This window comes from Carcharhinus amblyrhynchos, chromosome 10 (genome assembly GCF_965287045.1).
Source record: "Carcharhinus amblyrhynchos chromosome 10, sCarAmb.v2.hapA, whole genome shotgun sequence".
NCBI lineage: Eukaryota > Metazoa > Chordata > Chondrichthyes > Carcharhiniformes > Carcharhinidae > Carcharhinus > Carcharhinus amblyrhynchos.
This window is the reverse complement of record NC_137333.1, coordinates 104,997,840-105,016,065: the sequence shown is the minus strand read 5'-3', so window position 1 is coordinate 105,016,065 and position 18,226 is coordinate 104,997,840. Positions and strand designations below refer to the sequence as shown.

Here is an 18,226-nt window from a genome sequence, read left to right as displayed (position 1 = left end):
TGTACACTGGAGCCAGTTTGACTGGATTTAATCTGTATGGGTTTTGCCTTATTAAAACTGAATCCCCCACGTCAGCATCATGCAACAGGGAAATTTGTTTTTCCTGACTTGTGTTCACAGGTTGTTCTGTGTGACTGTAATTTACAATGATTTGTAAATCACTTTGACAGTTTTCTGGAAGGTAATTATCACATTTAGCTTCTTAAATACTTACTCATTTTTCAATTTCATCAAAGGCACGGTAGCGCGGTGGTTAGCACTGCTGCTTCACAGCTCCAGGGACCCGGGTTTAATTCCCGGCTTGGGTCACTGTCTGTGTGGAGTTTGCACATTCTCCTCGTGCCTGCGTGGGTTTCCTCCGGGTGCTCCGGTTTCCTCCCATAGTCCAAAGATGTGTGGGTTAGGTTGATTGGCCGTGCTAAAAAATTGCCCCTTAGTGCCCTGAGACGTGTAGGTTAGAGGGATGAGTGGGTAAATGTGTAGGGATATGGGGGTAGGGCCTGGGTGGGATTGTGTTCGGTGTAGACTTGAAGGGCCGAAGGGCCTCTTTCCGCACTGTAGGGTTCGATGATTCTGTGAAGGCCAATTTCAAAATCTTTGATTTCTGTTTCTCCCTCTTTAACGACAGTATTTAATATCTCTTGCTGTTTGTGGTAGTGGTTAGCCTCCTGGCTTGGGTCACCGTGTGTGTGTGTGTGTGTGTGTGTGTGTGTGTGTGTGGAGTTTGCACATTCTCCCCGTATCTGCATGGGTTTCTTCCGGGTACTCTGGTTTCCTCCCACAATCTGAAAGATGTGCTGGTTAGGGTGCATTGACCTGAACAGGTGCCGCACTGTGGCAACTAGGGGAATTTCATTGCAGTGTTAATGTAAGCCCGACTTGTGATATTAAATAAACTTTGACTTTAAAAAGTTTGTTTATCCTTTCTGTCAAAGATACTTTTTGAGCTACTTTACACTCTATACTCGCTGATTCTTTCTTCCACTTGGGGTATTTATAGTTTATCTCACTTAGTGGGTCGGATTCTCTCTCTTTGCCCTCAACTGGGATTCTCCAGTCCTGCTGCTGCAAATGGAGTTTTTTTTTGATTTATTTATTATTGTTACGTGTTGGGACACAGTGAAAAGTATTGTTTCCTGCATGCTTTACAGACAAAACAAACCACTCTGAGAGAAGGAAAGGAGAGAGTGCAGAATGCAGTCTTACAGTCATAGCTAGGGTGCAGAGAAAAATCAGCTTAAGATATGGTAGTTCCATTCAAAAATCTGATGGTGGCAGGGAAGATGTTCTTGAATCAATTGATATGTGACCACAGACTTGTGTATCTGTTTCCCAAAGGAAGAAGGTGGAAGAGAGAATGTCCCGGGTGCATGGGATCTCTGATTATGTTGGCTGTTTCCCCGAGGCAGCGGGAAGTGTAGACGGAGTTAATGGATGGGAGGCTGGTTTGTGAGATGGATTGGGCTACGTTCATGACCTTTTGTAGTTCCTTGCGGTCTTGGGCAGAGCAGGAGCCCAGACCAAGCTGTGATACAACCAGAAAGAATGCTTTCTATGGGGCATCTGTAAAAGTTGGTGAGAGTCGTAGCTGACATGCCAAATTTCCTTAGTCTTTCTGAGAAAGTAGAGGCATTGGTGGGGCTTTCTTAACTATAGTGTTGGCATGGGGCAGGGGAGGGGTTGGCATACTAGGAGAGGTTGTTGGTGATCTGGACACCTAAAAGTTTGAAGCTGGGTGCCAAATTCTCCATTCTCACCGGCAGCAGCAGCGGGGCGTGAACGGCTGGAGAATTCCAGTCAGTCTCTTCTTGGTCTGGTCAGCTCCATTACACCTCGCTTCACAGTTCGCCTGACGCCTGGTGGTACAGTGGTTCGCACTGCTGTCTCACCGTGCCAGGGACCTGGGTTCGATTCCCAGCTTGGGTCACTCTCTGTGCGGGAATCTGCACACTCTCCCCGTGGGTTTCCTCCCACAGTCCAAAAGACGTGCCGGTTAGGGTGCATTGACCCCGAACAGGCGCCGGAGTGTGGCGACTCGGGGTCTTCACAGTGACTTCATTGCAGTGTTAATGTAAGCCTTGCTTGTGACTAGTGAACTTTACACCTTACATGGGAACAAAACTTTCACTCCAGCCACAAAACTACAAAACTTTGTCCTTTTATCCACATTTGCCTTCATCACTTGCTGGGATATCTTTACAATTTCCCAACTAGCTCACATACTCTGCTCATACTTTCTCTGAATTTTGTCACATAATCCAGGACTCACTAATTTCTCCGGGATCAATTTGAGTGTTCCCCTTGCTTCCCAACCAGAAATTAACTCAAAGGGACTCAACCCTGTTGACTCATTGAGGACATCTCTAATAGCAAGCGACATCAATCGAGGGATTGAGTTTAGGAGTCGGGAGATAACGTTGCAGCTTTATAAGACCCTAGTCAGACCCCACTTGGAGTACTGGGTTCAGTTCTGGTCGCCTCACTACAGGAAGGATGTGGAAGCTATTGAGAGGGTGCAGAGGAGATTTACAAGGATGTTGCCTGGATTGGGAGGCATGCCTTATGAGGATAGGTTGAGGGAGTTTGGTCTTTCCTCCTCGGAGGACGAGAGGTGACCTGATAGAGGTGTATAAGATGCTGAGAGGTATAGATCGGGTGGATTGTCAGAGGCTATTTCCCAGGGTTGAAATGGTCGCTACGAGAGGACACAGGTTTAAGGTGCTGGGGAGCAGGTACAGAGGAGATATCAGGGGTAGGTTTTTCACTCAGAGGGTGGTGGGTGAGTGGAATCGGCTGCTGTCGGTGGTGGTGGAGGCAAATTCGATAGGGTCTTTTAAGAGACTTTTGGATGAGTACATGGGATTTAATAGAATTGAGGGTTATAGGTGAGCCTAGTAGGGATATGATCGGCACAACTTGTGGGCCAAACATAGAACATTACAGCGCAGTACAGGCCCTTCGGCCCTCGATGTTGCGCCGACCAGTGGAACCAATCTAATGACCCTCTATCCTAAACTATTCCAATGTTACCCATATGCCTATCCACTGACCATTTGAACACCCTTAAAGTTGGCGAGTCCACAACTGCTGCAGGCAGGGCATTCCACGCCCTTACTACCCTCTGAGTAAAGAACCTACCTCTGACATCCGTCCTATAATTACCACCCCTCAATTTAAAGCTATGTCCCCTCGTGTTAGCCATTACCATCCGAGGAAAAAGGCTCTCACTGTCCACCCTATCTAACCCTCTGGTCATCTTGTATGTCTCAATCAGGGGCCTGTTTGTGCTGTAGTTTTTCTATGTTCCAAGAACGGAATCACTCAACCCCAACACCGTGGGTAGTTTTAACGATGTGTTCTAATCATAGTTTTTAAGAGTTTGATGCAACCTCTCTAATACAACCTGTGATTCAACATGATATGTTGACAGCCTAAATTGCTTTCTTCTTAGACTGCTCATTACATTTCTAAATAGCTATGGCATAGAATCTAAGCCCTGATCTAACTGATTTTCTTTGGTAATCCACACCTTGTTGGTTAACTCCTAGACAATTCTGTTTTGTTGTGATTCTCCTGTAAAGGTCTCTCTCTCTCTCTCCTGGAAGTCTGGGGAGCACATCCATCATTGTCAGTAACTATTGATTTCCGCTTCTGGCCTCAGGGAGGGGTCCGACACCGTCAGTCAGGGTCATAGAACCCTACAGTGAAGGATGAAACCATTCGGCCCATCAGGTCTGCACTGACCACAATCCCACCCAGGCCCTATCCCCATGCATTTATCCTAGCCAATCCCCCTGTCACTAAGGGGCAATTTAGCACGGCCAATCCACCTAACCCACATGTTTTTGGACCGTGGGAGGAAATCGGAGCACCTGAAGGGAAACCCACGCAGACACGAGGAGAATGTGCAATCTCCACACCGAGAGTGACCCACACAGAGAGGGTTATGGGGAGAAAGCGGGAAAGTGGAACTGATCCACTTCAGATCAGCCATGATCTTACTGAATGGCGGGGCAGGCTCGAAGTGCTAGATGGCCGACTCCTGCTCCTATTTCTTGTGTTCTAATGATCCGAGGCCAGAATTGAACCCGGGTCCCTGGCGCTGTGAGACAGCAGTGCTAACCACTGTGCCACCGCGCCGCCCCCAACCTTTCTGATTCCGAGACGGGAGTGGTCCTCGTTGGGGCCACAACTGATTGGAGTGTTGCGTGAGTGGAGGCATGGAGGAGGAGGCTGGACAGGAGGTCAGAGTGAGTGGATGCAGTGATAGTGGCTGGGCACATGCAGTTGGGATTTGTGGGCTTGTATGGGAGGCTACACTAACTGTGAGGCCCTGGAATGCAAAGAAGAAGCCAAACCCCTTGCAGCTCCTAACTGTCTCCTTCTCTCTTTGCCAGAGGCACCACTTCGCTCAAGCCATCGCCATCCTGAACTCTGACGGCTGCAACATCTTTGAGCATTTCTCTTGGAAGGTGAGTGTGCGACCTCGGAGAGTCAGGGTCAGCTGGAGAGGGTGAAGAGGGCGAGTTTGCAGGGTGGGGGATTGGGGGTGAGAAAAGGGGGAAGGGGCGAACACATTACAGCTCTGTAGGCCATGGCTGGAAAACAACATCTGGGACTTGGTACTCGTGTTGATTTTTATGCGTTTATTCTCAGCCCCACCCCCACTCCCGTATCCCAATAGCCTCTGAATCCCGATATCTCCTAAATCGCAGTTTTCCCCATTTCCCAGTGTCTCATTATCCTCTGAATCCCTGATGTGGAGATGCTGGCATTGGACTGGGGTGGGCACTGTTAGAAGTCTGGCAACACCAGGTTAAAATCCAACAGGTTTATTTGGAATCACCAACTTTCGGAGCGCTGCCCCTTCATCAGGTGAAGGGGCTCATAAGAGCTAGGAGCAGGAGTAGGCCATCTAGCCCCTCGAGCCTGCCCCACCATTCAATAAGATCATGGCTGATCTTTTTGTGGACTCAGCTCCACTTACCCACCCGCTCACCATAACCCTTAATTCAAAGAACAACGCACAGCATGGGAAACAGGCCCTTCGGCCCAATGAGCCGTGCTGAAATTCCTTTACTGTCCATAAATTTATCTATCCTTGCCTTAAAAGCAATGAGGTAGCCTCAACTGCTTCACTGGGCAGGGAATTCCATAGATTCACAACCCTTTGTGTGAAGAAGTTCTTCCTCAACTCAACTTATTCACTCACTTGTTGAAGGAGCTCCGAAAGCTCGTGATTCCAAATAATCCTATTAGACTTTGACCTGCTATTGTGAGACCCCTGAGTCCCAGTATCTCCTAAGTTGCAGTATTCCCTATATCCTAACATCCCTTTGTCCCATTTTTGCCCTAGCCTCATTCCACTATATTCCTTTTCACAGTGTTCCTTGCATCCCAGCGGCCCTGTATCCGAATGCCCAAATTCACATGCTGTTCTTTGCTTTGTACGCAGGATTACCAGAGAATGTTGGACTTGATGCGAGAAATTATTCTAGCAACTGACATAGCTCATCATCTACGCATCTTCCCACAACTGCAGGAAATGGTCAAAGGTACCAGTGCTTGTTCCAATAACCAGAGTTACAGGACAAGGTTCCAACTGTACAGACCTCCACCCATATTATAGAAACGTTTATTGCTTAGATATAATCTTTAGTAGAATAATTGATACGTAAGCTAAACTCTTTAGATTTTGGAAGAATCCTTGGGTCGTTGTCTGTGTGGAGTTTGCACATTCTCCCCGTGTCTGCATGGGTTTCCTCTGGTTTCCTCCCACAGTCTGAAAGACGTGCTGGTTAGCTGCATTGGTCGTGCTAAATTCTCCCTCAGTGTTCCCAAATAGGCGCCGGATATGGCGACTAGGGGTTTTTACACTTAGAATCATAGATTCTACTTGTGACTAAGTAAGTCACAGTGCCTGGGACCCCAGGTCCTGGGCGGCACGATAGCACAGTGGGTTAGCACTGCTGCTTCACAGCTCCGGGGACCTGGGTTCGATTCCCGGCTCGGGTCACTGTCTGTGTGGAGTTTGCACATTCTCCTCATGCCTGCGTGGGTTTCCTCCGGGTGCCCCGCTTTCCTCCCACAGTCCAAAGATGTGCGGGTTAGGTTGATTGGCCATGCTAAGAAATTGATCCTTGGGGTCCAGAATAGCGGAGGTTGGAGGGATTAGTGGGTATAATATGTAGGGATATGGGGGGTAGGGTCTGGGTGGGATTGTGTTCGGTGCAGACTCGATGGGCCGAAGGGCCTCTTTCTGCACTGTAGGGTTCTATGATTCTACCCGAATAGGTGCTGGAGTGTGGCGACTAGGGGTTTTTTACAGTTGCCTCATTGCCGTTAACGTAAGCCTAGTTGTAACATTAGTGAACAGACTACCTCATAGAATCATAAAGATTTACAGCATGGAAACAGACCCTTCAGCCCAACTCGTCCATGCCACCCTTTTTTTTTAAACCATTACGCTAGTCCCACTTGCTCGCATTTGGCCCATATCCCACTCCCCCCTTTCTACCCATGTAACTGTCTAATTGTACCTGCCTCTACTACTACCTCTGATAACTCATTCTGGACACTCACCACCCTCTGTGTGAAAAAACTGCCCCTCTGCACATTCTACATTTCCAGTGGTGAGGATACTTCAACTAGTATTTCGTTGGTTCGTAAAGTAGCGTGGGACCTCCCGAGGATGTGCCAGGCGCTATTTCATTTTGTTGGCTCGTGGAAAAAGGGAGTCGCTGGCTGGGCCAGCATTTATTTCCCATCCCTAGTTGCCCTTGGAGGGCAGTTGAGAGTCAACCACATTGCTGTGGCTCTGGAGTCACATGTAGAACATACAGAACAAGCAGGCCCTTCGGCCCACAAGTTGCGCTGATCATATCCCTACCTCCCAGACCTATCTATAACTCTCAATCCCATTAAATCCCAATTAATCCCAATTAAATCATGTAGGCCAGACAGGGTAAGGACGGCAGATTTCCTTCCCTAAGGGACGTTAGTGAACCAGATGGGTTTTTCCGACAATGGTTTCATGGTCATCAGTAGATTCTTAATCCCAGATTTTTTTTTAATTGAATTCAAATTCCACCATCTGCCGTGGCGGGATTCGAACCCGGGTCCCCAGAACATTAGTTGAATTTCTGCATTAATAGTCGAGTGATAATACAATTTTTAAAAGTTTATTTATTAGTTACAAGTAGGCTTACATTAACACTGCAATGAAGTTACTGTGAAAATTCCCTAGTCGCCACACTCTGGCGCCTGTTCAGGTACACTGAGGGAGAATTTAGCACGGCCAATGCACCCTAACCAGCGCGTCTTTTGTGAAGTAAAGTAAATTAATTTATTAGCCACAAGTAAGGCTTACATAAGTTACTGTGAAATTCCCCTTTGGGTTGTGGGCAGAAAGCGGAGCACCCGGAGGAAACCCATGCAGACACGGGGAGAATGTGCAAACTCCGCAAGGCAGTGACCCAAGCCAGGAATCGAACCCAGGTCCCTGGCTGTGTGAGGCTGATGATGGCCATGATGTGGAGACGCCAGCATTGGACTGGGGTAAACACAGTAAGAAGTCCCACAAAACCAGGTTAAAGTCCAACAGGTTTATCTGGTAGCACAAACGCTGCCCCTTCATCAGGTGAGTGGGAGTTCTGTTCACAAACAACGGATGAATGAACACCGCTCGACAATCACCAGGCAAGGCTGTTCCCTTCCTGTTGGGAAACACTTCAGCGGTCACGGGCATTCGGTCTCTGATCTTTGGGTAAGCGTTCTCCAAGGTGGCCTTCACAACAGCGCAGAGTTGCTGAGCAGAGACTGATAGCCAAGTTCCGCACACATGAGGACAGCCTCAACCAGGATCTTGGGTTCATGTCACACTATCTGTAACCCACACGACTTGCCTGGGCTTGCAAAATCTCACTATCCTGGCTGGAGATAATACATATCTCTTTAACCTGTGCTTAAGCCTCTCTCCGCTCACATTGTCTGTACTTTTAAGACTTGATTACCTGTAAAGACTCGCATTCCAACCATTATTTTGTAAATTGAGTTTGTGTCTTTATTTGCCCTGTTTGTGAACAGAACTCCCACTCACCTGATGAAGGGGCAGTGCTCCGAAAGCTAGTGGCTCGTGCTACCAAATAAACCTGTTGGACTTTAACCTGGTGTTGTGGGACTCCTTGCTGTGAGGCAGCAGTGCTAACCACGGTGCCAACCCTAGACCATTGCATGTAAATACAAGTTTTTTGTACCTTTTGATGCTTGCACCTGGTGAACTTTAGGGAAGGTTTCATCCAACGAGCTTGTCCTGCCTCTCCCCCAAAGCCCCCATCCCAACCCGGAACGCTTCCCCGTTAACCTCCTTTATCTTACGACAGCTTACGACACGGAGAATCCCAACCATCACACGCTGCTGCTCTGTCTGCTAATGACTGCCTGCGATCTCAGCGATCAGACAAAAGGATGGAAGACAACGACAAAGATAGCGGTAAGGGGGTTAACGGCAGAGCCCAAAACCGCAACAGCCACCTCAGCATTATTGGGTAGCATCTCCAAGGTGTCACCACATAAGATTCAACATCAAGCCAACACAGTCGATACTGGGGTTTGAGGTGGTACGGGGTTTGGGCAGAGAGATAGTTGACCAAGACTGTGCTGAAGGAAAGAGTGAGAGAAGGGTGAAAATGTTTAGGGAGGGAATTCCAGAACTTGGGGCCCAGGAAGCTGAAAGCACCACCCCTAATGGCGGAGTCATTAACGTTCGGGGGTGGGAGATTGGAGTTGGTCACCTGAGTAGAATGTGGGCAAGGCCATCGTGGGATGATGAAACTGAGGGTTAGAATTCTGCAATTTGAGATTAGTCCAAGCCAGGAATCAACGTGGGGAACAGCCAGCACAGGGGTTGGGAACGGGGTTTGGTGTCAAAAGTTTATTTATTAGTCACAAGTAGGCTTACATTAACGCTGCAATGAAGTTTTACCACGAGTGAAGCAGGAGAGGTTTTGATTGCGGAACATGTGGTGATCCAGTAGACCAGTAGGAATTTGTTAAGCAAACCTTGTTCCTTGGTTACTTTCAAGGTGTGTTTCAGGGTTTGGACAAAGTGCTCTGCTAGTCCGTGAGTAGCAGTGTGAAACGATACGGAAGTATTGTGTTGAATAAGTTTTCTTGGAGGAAGTTCTCAAGTTCCTGTGGGACAAATTGAAGTCCGTTGTCGCTTACCAGTTGCTCAGGAAATCCAGAACGACTTAAATCTTACTTCTGCCTTCTCAATAATCTTCTTAGATGAGGTAGATGTCATCACAGCAATTCCTGGCCGTTTGGTGCGAGCATTAACTATTACTAAGAAAATACTGTCCTTTGAAAGACCCTACACGCTCTCATTGCCAAGTCCCTTCAGGCCACCCCCATGGGTATAGCAGTGCAGAGGGTTTCTTACCTTTGCACATGAGGAACACATTCCAGCTTTCTCTTCCATTTCCACATCCAATCCAGGCCACCAGAAATAACTCCTCGCTATTTCCTTCACGTGTACAATTCCACAATAACCCTATATAGCTTCTCTAATATCCACTTTCCCAATGGCGATGAAATAATCTCTCTGAGCCCCCATCCTGACTGCCTCCCAGAGTAATGAAGTTTCAGGTTAGGAATTAGTTCATAGAGTCCTACATACAGAAGGCCATTCAGCCCTTCAAGCCTGCACCCCAACAATCCCACCCCACACATAACCCAACATATTTACTCTGCTAATCTCCCCAAAATTTAGCGTGGCCAATCCACCTAACCCACACATCTTTGGACTATGGGAGGAAACCGGAGCATCCAGAGGAAACCCACGCAGACACGGGGAGTTCGTACAAACTCCACACAGAGCGTGACCGGGGCTGGAATCGAACCCGGGTCCCTGGCGCTGTGAGGCAGCAGTGCTAACCACCGTGCCACCCCAAAGATTTTCCTTGTAAAACCAGATCCATCACCTTTCGGAATACAGGATCGCTCCGAGATTATCCTCACTTGCCGGGATTTGAGAAGCTGAGTTACGGAGAGAGATTGGATAGGTTAGGATTTCATTCCCTGGAGCGTAGAAGAATGAGGGGAGATTTGATAGAGGTGTATAAGATTTTGATGGGTATAGATAGAGTGAATGCAAGCAGGCTTTTTCCACTGAGGCTAGAGGAGAAAAAAACCAGAGGGCATGGGTTTAAGGAGAAAAGTTTAAAGGGAATATTAGGGGGGGGCTTCTTCATGCAGAGAGTGGTGGGAGTGTGGAATGAGCTGCCAGATAAATGCGGGGTCACTTTTAAGAAAAACTTGGACGGGTTCATGGATGAGAGGGGTGTGGAGGGATATGGTCCAAGTGCAGGTCAGTGGGACTAGGCAAAAAAATGGTTTGGCACAGACAAGAAAGGCCAAAAGTTTCTGAGCTGTAATTTTCTATGGTCTAGGGGAGTGGTCAGTATGTTGTCTATTTGTTCCAAGTGGAAAATATTCCCCTCCGAGCAGTCCAAGAATTGCCTGGCAGAGACAATCCTGAAAGTTTATTCACATTACCCTGTTGACTCGGTGTAAGTTTGTGGATAAAAGCAAAGATTACTTTTGCATTCTAATTACTGCAAGAAACAGAATTCCCATGTGTGGCCCAAAAACAGCAGTGAGTGGGTGATGGCCCGTCAACACTGCAAACCCTCCTACAGACAGGACACTTCTTTATTCCAAAACCCCAAAGTTTCCCGTTTACCTGGCTATAGTTGTTTTTTTATTCATTCATGGGACATCGCCATCATTGGCTGGCCAACATTTATTGCCCATCCCTAGTTGCCTGGAGGGCAGTTGAGAGTCAACCAAAACTTGATGAGAGGAAGGCTACGGCAGGTGAGAACCTAGAAACTATCATTGTCACGAAAGAGGTCGTGTTGGGCAAGTTAATGGGGCTAAAGATAGACAAGTCTCCTGGTCCCGATGGAATGCATCCCAGGGCACTAAACGAGATGGTGGGGGAAATAGCAAATGTACTAGTAATTTGCCTAAAATTCACTGGACTCTGGGGTGGTTCCCGCAGATTGGAAAACAGCAAATGTGACGCCACTGTTTAAAAAAGGAGGTAGACAAAAGGCAGGTAAGAAGAGGTTGGTTAACTTCTTGTAGAAGGGAAAATGCTTGAATCTATCATCAAGGAAGAAATAGCGAAACATCTGGATGTAAATTGTCTCATTGGTAAGATGCAGCGTGGGTTCATGAAGGGCAGGTCATGTTTTGCTAATTTGGTGGAATTCTTTGAGAACATTACATGTACAGTGGACAATGGGGAACCTGTGGATGTGGTGTGTCTGGATTTCCAGAAGGCATTTGACAAGGTGCCGCACCAAAGACTGCTACATAAGATAAAGGTGCACGGTGTTATGGGTAATGTATTAGCATGAATTGAGGATTGGTTAACTAACAGAAAGCAAAGAGTGGGGGTAAATGTGTGTTTTTCTGGTTGACGATCAGTGACTAGTGGTGTGCCTCAGGGATCAGTGTTGGGACTGCAATTGTTTACGATTTACATCGATGATTTGGAGTTGGGGACCAAGTGTAGTGTGTCAAAATTCACAGATGACATTAGGATGGGTGGAAGAGCAAAGTGTGCAGAGGATACTGAAAGTCTGCAAAGGGGATATAGATAGGCTAAGTGAGTGGGCGAGGGTCTGGCAGATAGAGTATAATGTTGGTAAATGTGAGGCCATCCATTTTGGTCGGATTAACAGCAAAATGGATTATTATTTAAATGGTAAAAAGTTGCAGCATGCTGCTGTGCAGAGGGACCTGGGTGTCCTTGTGCAGGAATCTCAAGGAGTTGGTTTGCAGGTGCAGCAGGTAATTAAGAAGGCAAATGGAATTTTGTCCTTTATTGCCAGAGGGATGGAGTTTAAAAACAGCGAGGTTATGTTGCAGCTGTATAAGGTGCTGGTGAGGCCACACCTGGAGTACCGGGTACAGTTTTGGTCTCCTTACTTGAGAAAGGATATACTGGCACTGGAGGGGGTGCAGAGGAGATTCACTAGGTTGATTCTGGAGTTGAGAGGGTTGGCTTATGAGGAGAGACTGAGTAGACTGGGGCTATACTCATTAGAATTCAAAAAAATGATGGGAGATCTTATAGAAACATATAAGATTATGAAGGGAATAGACAAGATAGAAGCAGGGAAGTTGTTTCCACTGGTGGTGAAGCTGGAACTAGGGGGCATAGCCTCAAAATAAGGGGGAGCAGATTTAGGACTGAGTTGAGGAGGAACTTCTTCACACAAAGGGTTGTGAATCTGTGGAATTCCCTGCCCAGTGAAGCAGTTGAGGGTCCCTCATTGAATGTTTTTGAGGCAAGGATAGATAAATTTTTGAACAGTAAAGGAATTAAGGGTTACGGTGAGTGGGCGGGTAAGTGGGGCTGAGTCCACAAAAAGATCAGCCATGATCTTATTGAATGTCGGAGCAGGCTCGAGGGGCCAGATGGCCGACTCCTGCTCCTAGTTCTTGGGTTCCCACATTGCTGTGGCTCTGGAGTCACGTGTAGGCAAGATAACAAGTAAGGATGGCAGATTTCCTTCCCTAAAGGACATTAGTGAACCAGATGGGTTTTTCTGACAGTCAACAATAGTTTCATGGCCATCAGTAGATTCTTAATTCCGGATTTTTTTTTATTGAATTTAAATTCCACCATCCGTGGTGGTGAGATTCGAACCTGGGTCCCAGAACATTAGTTGAGTTTCTGGATTAATAGTCTAGCAATAATACCACAAGGCCATCACCTTCTCACTTGCAGCTTTGCTCAAGGTTAAAGTCTTTCTTCACTGATGTGGGAGACCGTTGCCCACACACCATAAAGGGAGGTGTCACATGCTAGATGTAAACTTGGAATAGGAACAGAATGTGTGAGAACTTCAGGCATAAGCAACACTTCTTTGGCTTGTGTGAAGGGGTTATTACACTGATCCAACCACTTCCCCTCTTGTTCTGATGATGTAATGGTTTCAGCATTGTTGTCAGGTTTGAAACAAATAAATTTTCTAATAGTTGAACAATCCCAGAAAACAACATAACTGACTAATGTTCTGGTGTGCGGGTGTTTTGATTTAATTTGATTTAATATTGTCACATGTACGCTATTAACATACAGAGAAAAGTATTGTTTCTTGCGCGCTCTGCAGACAAAGCATACCATTCATAGAGAAGGAAAGGAGAGGGTGCAGAATGTAGTGTTACAGTCATAGCTAGGGTGTAGAGAAAGATCAACTTAATGCGAGGTAGGTCCATTCAAAAGTCTGACATCAGCAGGGAAGAAACTGTTCTTGAGTCGGTTAGTACGTGACCTCAGACTTTTGCTATCTTTTTCCCGGCAGAAGAAGGTGGAAGAGAGAATGTCCGGGGTGCGTGGGGTCCTTGATTATGCTGGCTGCTTTTCCCGAGGCAGCGGGAAGTGTAGACAGAGTCAATGGATGGGAGGCTGATTTGAGCGGTGGACTGGGCTACATTCATGACATTTTGCAGTTCATTGCAGTCTCGGATGGAGCAGGAGCCCATACCGAGCTGTGATACAACCAGAAAGAATGCTTTCTATGGTGCATCTGTAAAAGTTGGGGACAGTTGTAGCTGACATGCCAAATTTCCTTAGTCTTCTGAGGAAGTAGAGGCGTTGGTGGGGCTTTCTTAACTATAGTGTCAGCATGGGGGTGGGAACCAGGACAGGTTGTTGGTGATCTGGACACCTAAAACCTTGAAACTCTCGAACATTTTTAACTACAGTGTTGACTTTTCCTTAGAAGAAGATTTGTGAAGGCCTGTGGCATCAATCATTTGCCTCAAATACTCAACGGAGGATTGGATAAACTGGCATTTGTCCATGCCAACTCTCGGACTTTAGTCTTTGAATCGCTGGAGATTCAAAGGCGTTCCTCTTCATCTCTTTCAGTGACTAGGATACTATCCAGGTAGCACTGGGAGCACTGGACTCCATTCAGTCCACTCAGGACCTGACCCATTGCCTTTTGAAACAGCACAAGAGCAGAGATAATACCAAATGGCAATCTTCGACACCGGAACAAGCCTGTGTGTGTCACAATTGTCAGAAGTTCCTACGACTTCCGGCCCACGTTCATCTGCAAATGACTCAGGTCAATTTTGCTGAAATGTTGGCTTCGCAAACAGGTCATTGATGTGGGGGTAACAGGTTAGAACAAAGAACAACACAGCTCGGGAAACAGACCCTTCGGCCCAACGAGCCCGCGCCACCATTTTAACATTGTGAATCCCCTCTCCACCCATGACCCTTATCTATGCTTATGGCACTCCACATTGAGGGAAGACTAACTTAGGGGCAATTTGTTACACCTATCAGCCTAAGAGCACATCTTTGGGGTGTGGGAGGAAACCGGAGCACCCGGAGAAAACCCACGCAAGCACGGGGAGAATGAGCAAACTCCCGCAGACGCCGACCCAAATCCATGTGTCTGCACAGCAAACAGTGATAGTCACTGAGCTGTCGTGTTGCCCAGCGTCTGGTCCAGTTTAAGCACACACTAACGACGTGAAGTACTAGGCTATTCTCGAAACAACCAAGAGCAGCCCTAGTACGACCCATCGCGTGTATGCCCCTCGTTGGACAACAAGGCAGACCAAAGCACCTGTGAATTAAAAGAGAAAAACATCAGTATCATCCACATCCTTATACGTTCCCTGGGACATCCCAAGGCTACCATGTTCAGCACTGAACACTGGATCCATGAAGTCTCTGCAAATCCATCTTTTTTGATGACTGGAACAATGGGCCTGGTCCATTCACTGACGCTGGAAGGTTCCAGAACTCCATTCTTCACAAGCTACTTCAAGTCAGCCTCCCCCTTTCGACCTGACAGCATTTGGTACAGAGTTTGTCTTCAAGAATTTCCATGGCTCCCATCTTTCATTTTTATAGAAACATAGAAGATAGGAGCAGGAGGAGGCCATTCGGCCCCTTGATCCTGCTTCACCATTCATTACGATCATGGCTGATTGTCCAACTCAATACCCTAATCCTGCTTTCTCCCCATAACCTTTGATCCCAAGTGCTATATCCAGCCGCCTCTTGAATACATTCAATGTTTTGGCATCAACTACTTCCTGTGGGAATTTTCAAAGAACGAACCGAGGACACAGGTTTAAGGTGCTGGGGAGCAAGTACAGAGGAGATGTCAGGGGTACGTTTTTCACCCAGAGGGTGGTGGGTGAGTGGAATCGGCTGCCGTCAGTGGTGGAGGCGGATTCGTTGGGGTCTTTTAAGAGACTTCTGGATGAGTACATGGGACTTAATAGGATTGAGGGTTATAGGTAAGCCTATTAGGTATGGATATCAGTGCAACTTGTGGGCCGAAGGGCCTGTTTGTGCTGTAGTTTTTCTATGTTCTATGTTCTAAAGACAAAGAATAAAGAAAATTCCAGCACAGGAACAGGCCCTTCGGCCCTCCAAGCCTGCGCTGACCATGCTGCCCAACTGAACTAAAACCCCCTACCCTTCTGGGGACTGTATCCCTCTATTCCCATCCTACTCATGTACTTGTCAAGACGCCCCTTGAAAGTTACTATTGTATCCGCTTCCACTACCTCCACTGGCAACGAGTTCCAGGCACCCACCACCCTTTGTGTAAAAGATTTGCCTTGTACATCTCCTTTAAACCTTGCCCCTCGCACCTTAAACCTGTGCTCCCTCGTAATCGACTCTTCCACCCTGGGAAAAAGCTTCTGACTATCCACTCTGTCCATGCTCCTCATAATCTTGTAGACTTCTATCAGGTCGCCCCTCAACCTCCGTTGTTCCAGTGAGAACAAACCAATCTTCTCCAACCTCTCCTCATAGCTAATGGTCTCCATACCAGGCAACATCCTGGTAAATCTTTTCTGTATCCTCTCCAAAGCCTCCACATCCTTCTGGTAGTGTGGTGACCAGAATTGAACACTATATTCCAAGTGTGGCCTAAGGTTCTGTAAAGCTGCAAGATGACTTGCCAATTTTTAAACTCAGTGCCCGGGCCGATGAAAGCAAACATGCCATATGCCTTCTTGACTACCTTCTCCACCTGTGTTGCCACTTTCAGTGACCTGTGTAGCTGGACTGTAAACATTCCATTGACACTGGAGTGTTTCCCTTCACTATGTGAAGTGTACGTGTCTGTTTTGTGGGTGGCACGGTGGCTCGGTGGTTAACACTGCTGCCTCACAGCGCTTGGGTTCAATTCCCAACTTGGGTCACTGCCTGTGTGGCATTTGCACATTTCCACCGTATCTATGTGGGTTTCCTCCAGATGCCCCAGTTTCCTCTCTTAGTCCAAAGACGTGCTGGTTAGGGTGCATTGCTAAATTCTCCCTCAGTGTACCCGGACAGGCGCCACAGTGTGGTGACTAGGGGATTTTCACAGCAACTTCATTAATGTAAGCCTACTTGTGACGTTAATAAATAAGCTTTTTTTCACATCATTGACATTTCATGTCTTTACATAATCATTCAACAGCAGAATGCTCTGCCTTTGTACACTGGTGTACATGGGTTTTGATTGATTCAAGGGACATTTTGCGTACTCGGGTACACAGACTCATAAGAACATAAGAACATAAGAAATAGGAGCAGGAGTAGGCCATCTAGCCCTTCGAGCCTGCCCCGCCATTCAATAAGATCATGGCTGATCTGTTGTGGCTCAGTTCCACTTTCCCGCCCTCTCCCCATAACCCTTAATCCCCTCTCTTATCAAGAACCCATCAACCCGCTTCTTAAAAATATTTAGCGAGGCAGCCTCCACCACTTCAACGGGCAGAGAATTCCAGAGATTCACCACCCTTTGAGTGAAGAAGTTCCTCCTCAACTCCGTTCTAAACCGCCTCCCCTTTATCTTGAGGCTGTGCCTATTGCTCTATTGCTGGACTTCCTTTGCAGCTAGTTCCATAGAAATGACAATTTCAATCGCCCTCTGCAGAGTACGATTGCTCTCAGTTTACAGACATTTTTGTGTCACTTCATTGTGCAGACCGCAAACTAACCGATCCTGAATGGTATCATTCAGCACATCTCCAAACTCTCAATATTCTGCACCACCAAGAATTGCGTGTTTGATCCTCCCCTCTCCTCTTGCGTTCTTTGGTGGAAAGCGCTTTGCAATTACTAAGGGTTTCAGTGAAAACCGCGCTTTCAAGATATCCACAACCTGTTTGTACGTTTTGTTGCCGGGTTTGTCAGGTTGCACTAAACTATGGAGGAGATTACAAGTTCCCCCCCCACCCCATCATGCTCAGGAAGTGGGCATTGTATAATATCTTCTGCTATTTTGCTCGACTGCACAAAATGGTCAAACTGCTCAGTGTAGGGGCTCCATCGCTCCCCATTTTTATCAAAGATTCCTACAATATCGAAAACTCCCACCATTTTTTCACTTCAGCAGCTTTCCTGTCTGCATGTTTCACACCCACGTTTCCAAAAGCTACCTCGATTTTCTTGCATTCAAATTACTCAATTGAGTTTCAGCCTCTTATTTAGTACTACACTCCTTATACACCTCTGACTGTGTGGCCAAATTCCCCTCCAATTCGATTTTCAAGTTTGCTGATGACACCACTGTAGTGGGTTGGATCTCAAACAATGATGAGACAGAGTACAGGAATGAGATAGAGAATCTGGTGAACTGGTGCGGCAACAATAATCTCTCCCTCAATGTCAACAAAACGAACGAGATTGTCTTCGACTTCAGGAAGCATAGAGGAGAACGTGCCCCTGTCTACATCAACGGGGATAAAGTAGAAAGGGTCGAGAGCTTCAAGTTTTTAGGTGTCCAGATCACCAACAACCTGCCTGGGCCCAACACTACAGTTAAGAAAGCCCACCAACGCCTTTACTTTCTCAAAAGACTAAGGAAATTTGGCATGTCAGCTACGACTCTCACCAACTTTTACAGATGCACCATAGAAAGCATTCTTTCTGGTTGTATCACAGCTTGGTATGGGCTCCTGCTCTGTCCAAGACCACAAGGAACTACAAAGGGTTGTGAATGTAGCCCAATCCATCACGCAAACCAGCCTCCCATCCGTTGACTCTGTCTACACTTACCTCTGTCTTGGCAAAGCAGCCAGCGTAATTAAGGACCACACACACCCCGGACTCTCTTCCATCTTCTTCCGACAGGAAAAAGATACAGAAGTCTGAGGTCACGTATCAACTGACTCAAGA

The 18,226-nt window shown here is 47.0% G+C and overlaps 1 protein-coding gene across 1 annotated transcript in view; it reads left to right on the top strand.

The window, feature by feature from the left end:
• The window catches only part of pde2a (phosphodiesterase 2A), a 73,459-nt gene that overhangs the window by 42,302 nt on the left and 12,931 nt on the right, over positions 1-18,226 (top strand). The window contains exons 9-11 of the mRNA XM_080197819.1: positions 4,398-4,472; positions 5,456-5,555; positions 8,382-8,491. Of these exons, the coding sequence (XP_080053945.1) occupies positions 4,398-4,472; positions 5,456-5,555; positions 8,382-8,491 (285 nt within the window). The remainder of the gene's footprint in view (positions 1-4,397; positions 4,473-5,455; positions 5,556-8,381; positions 8,492-18,226) is intronic.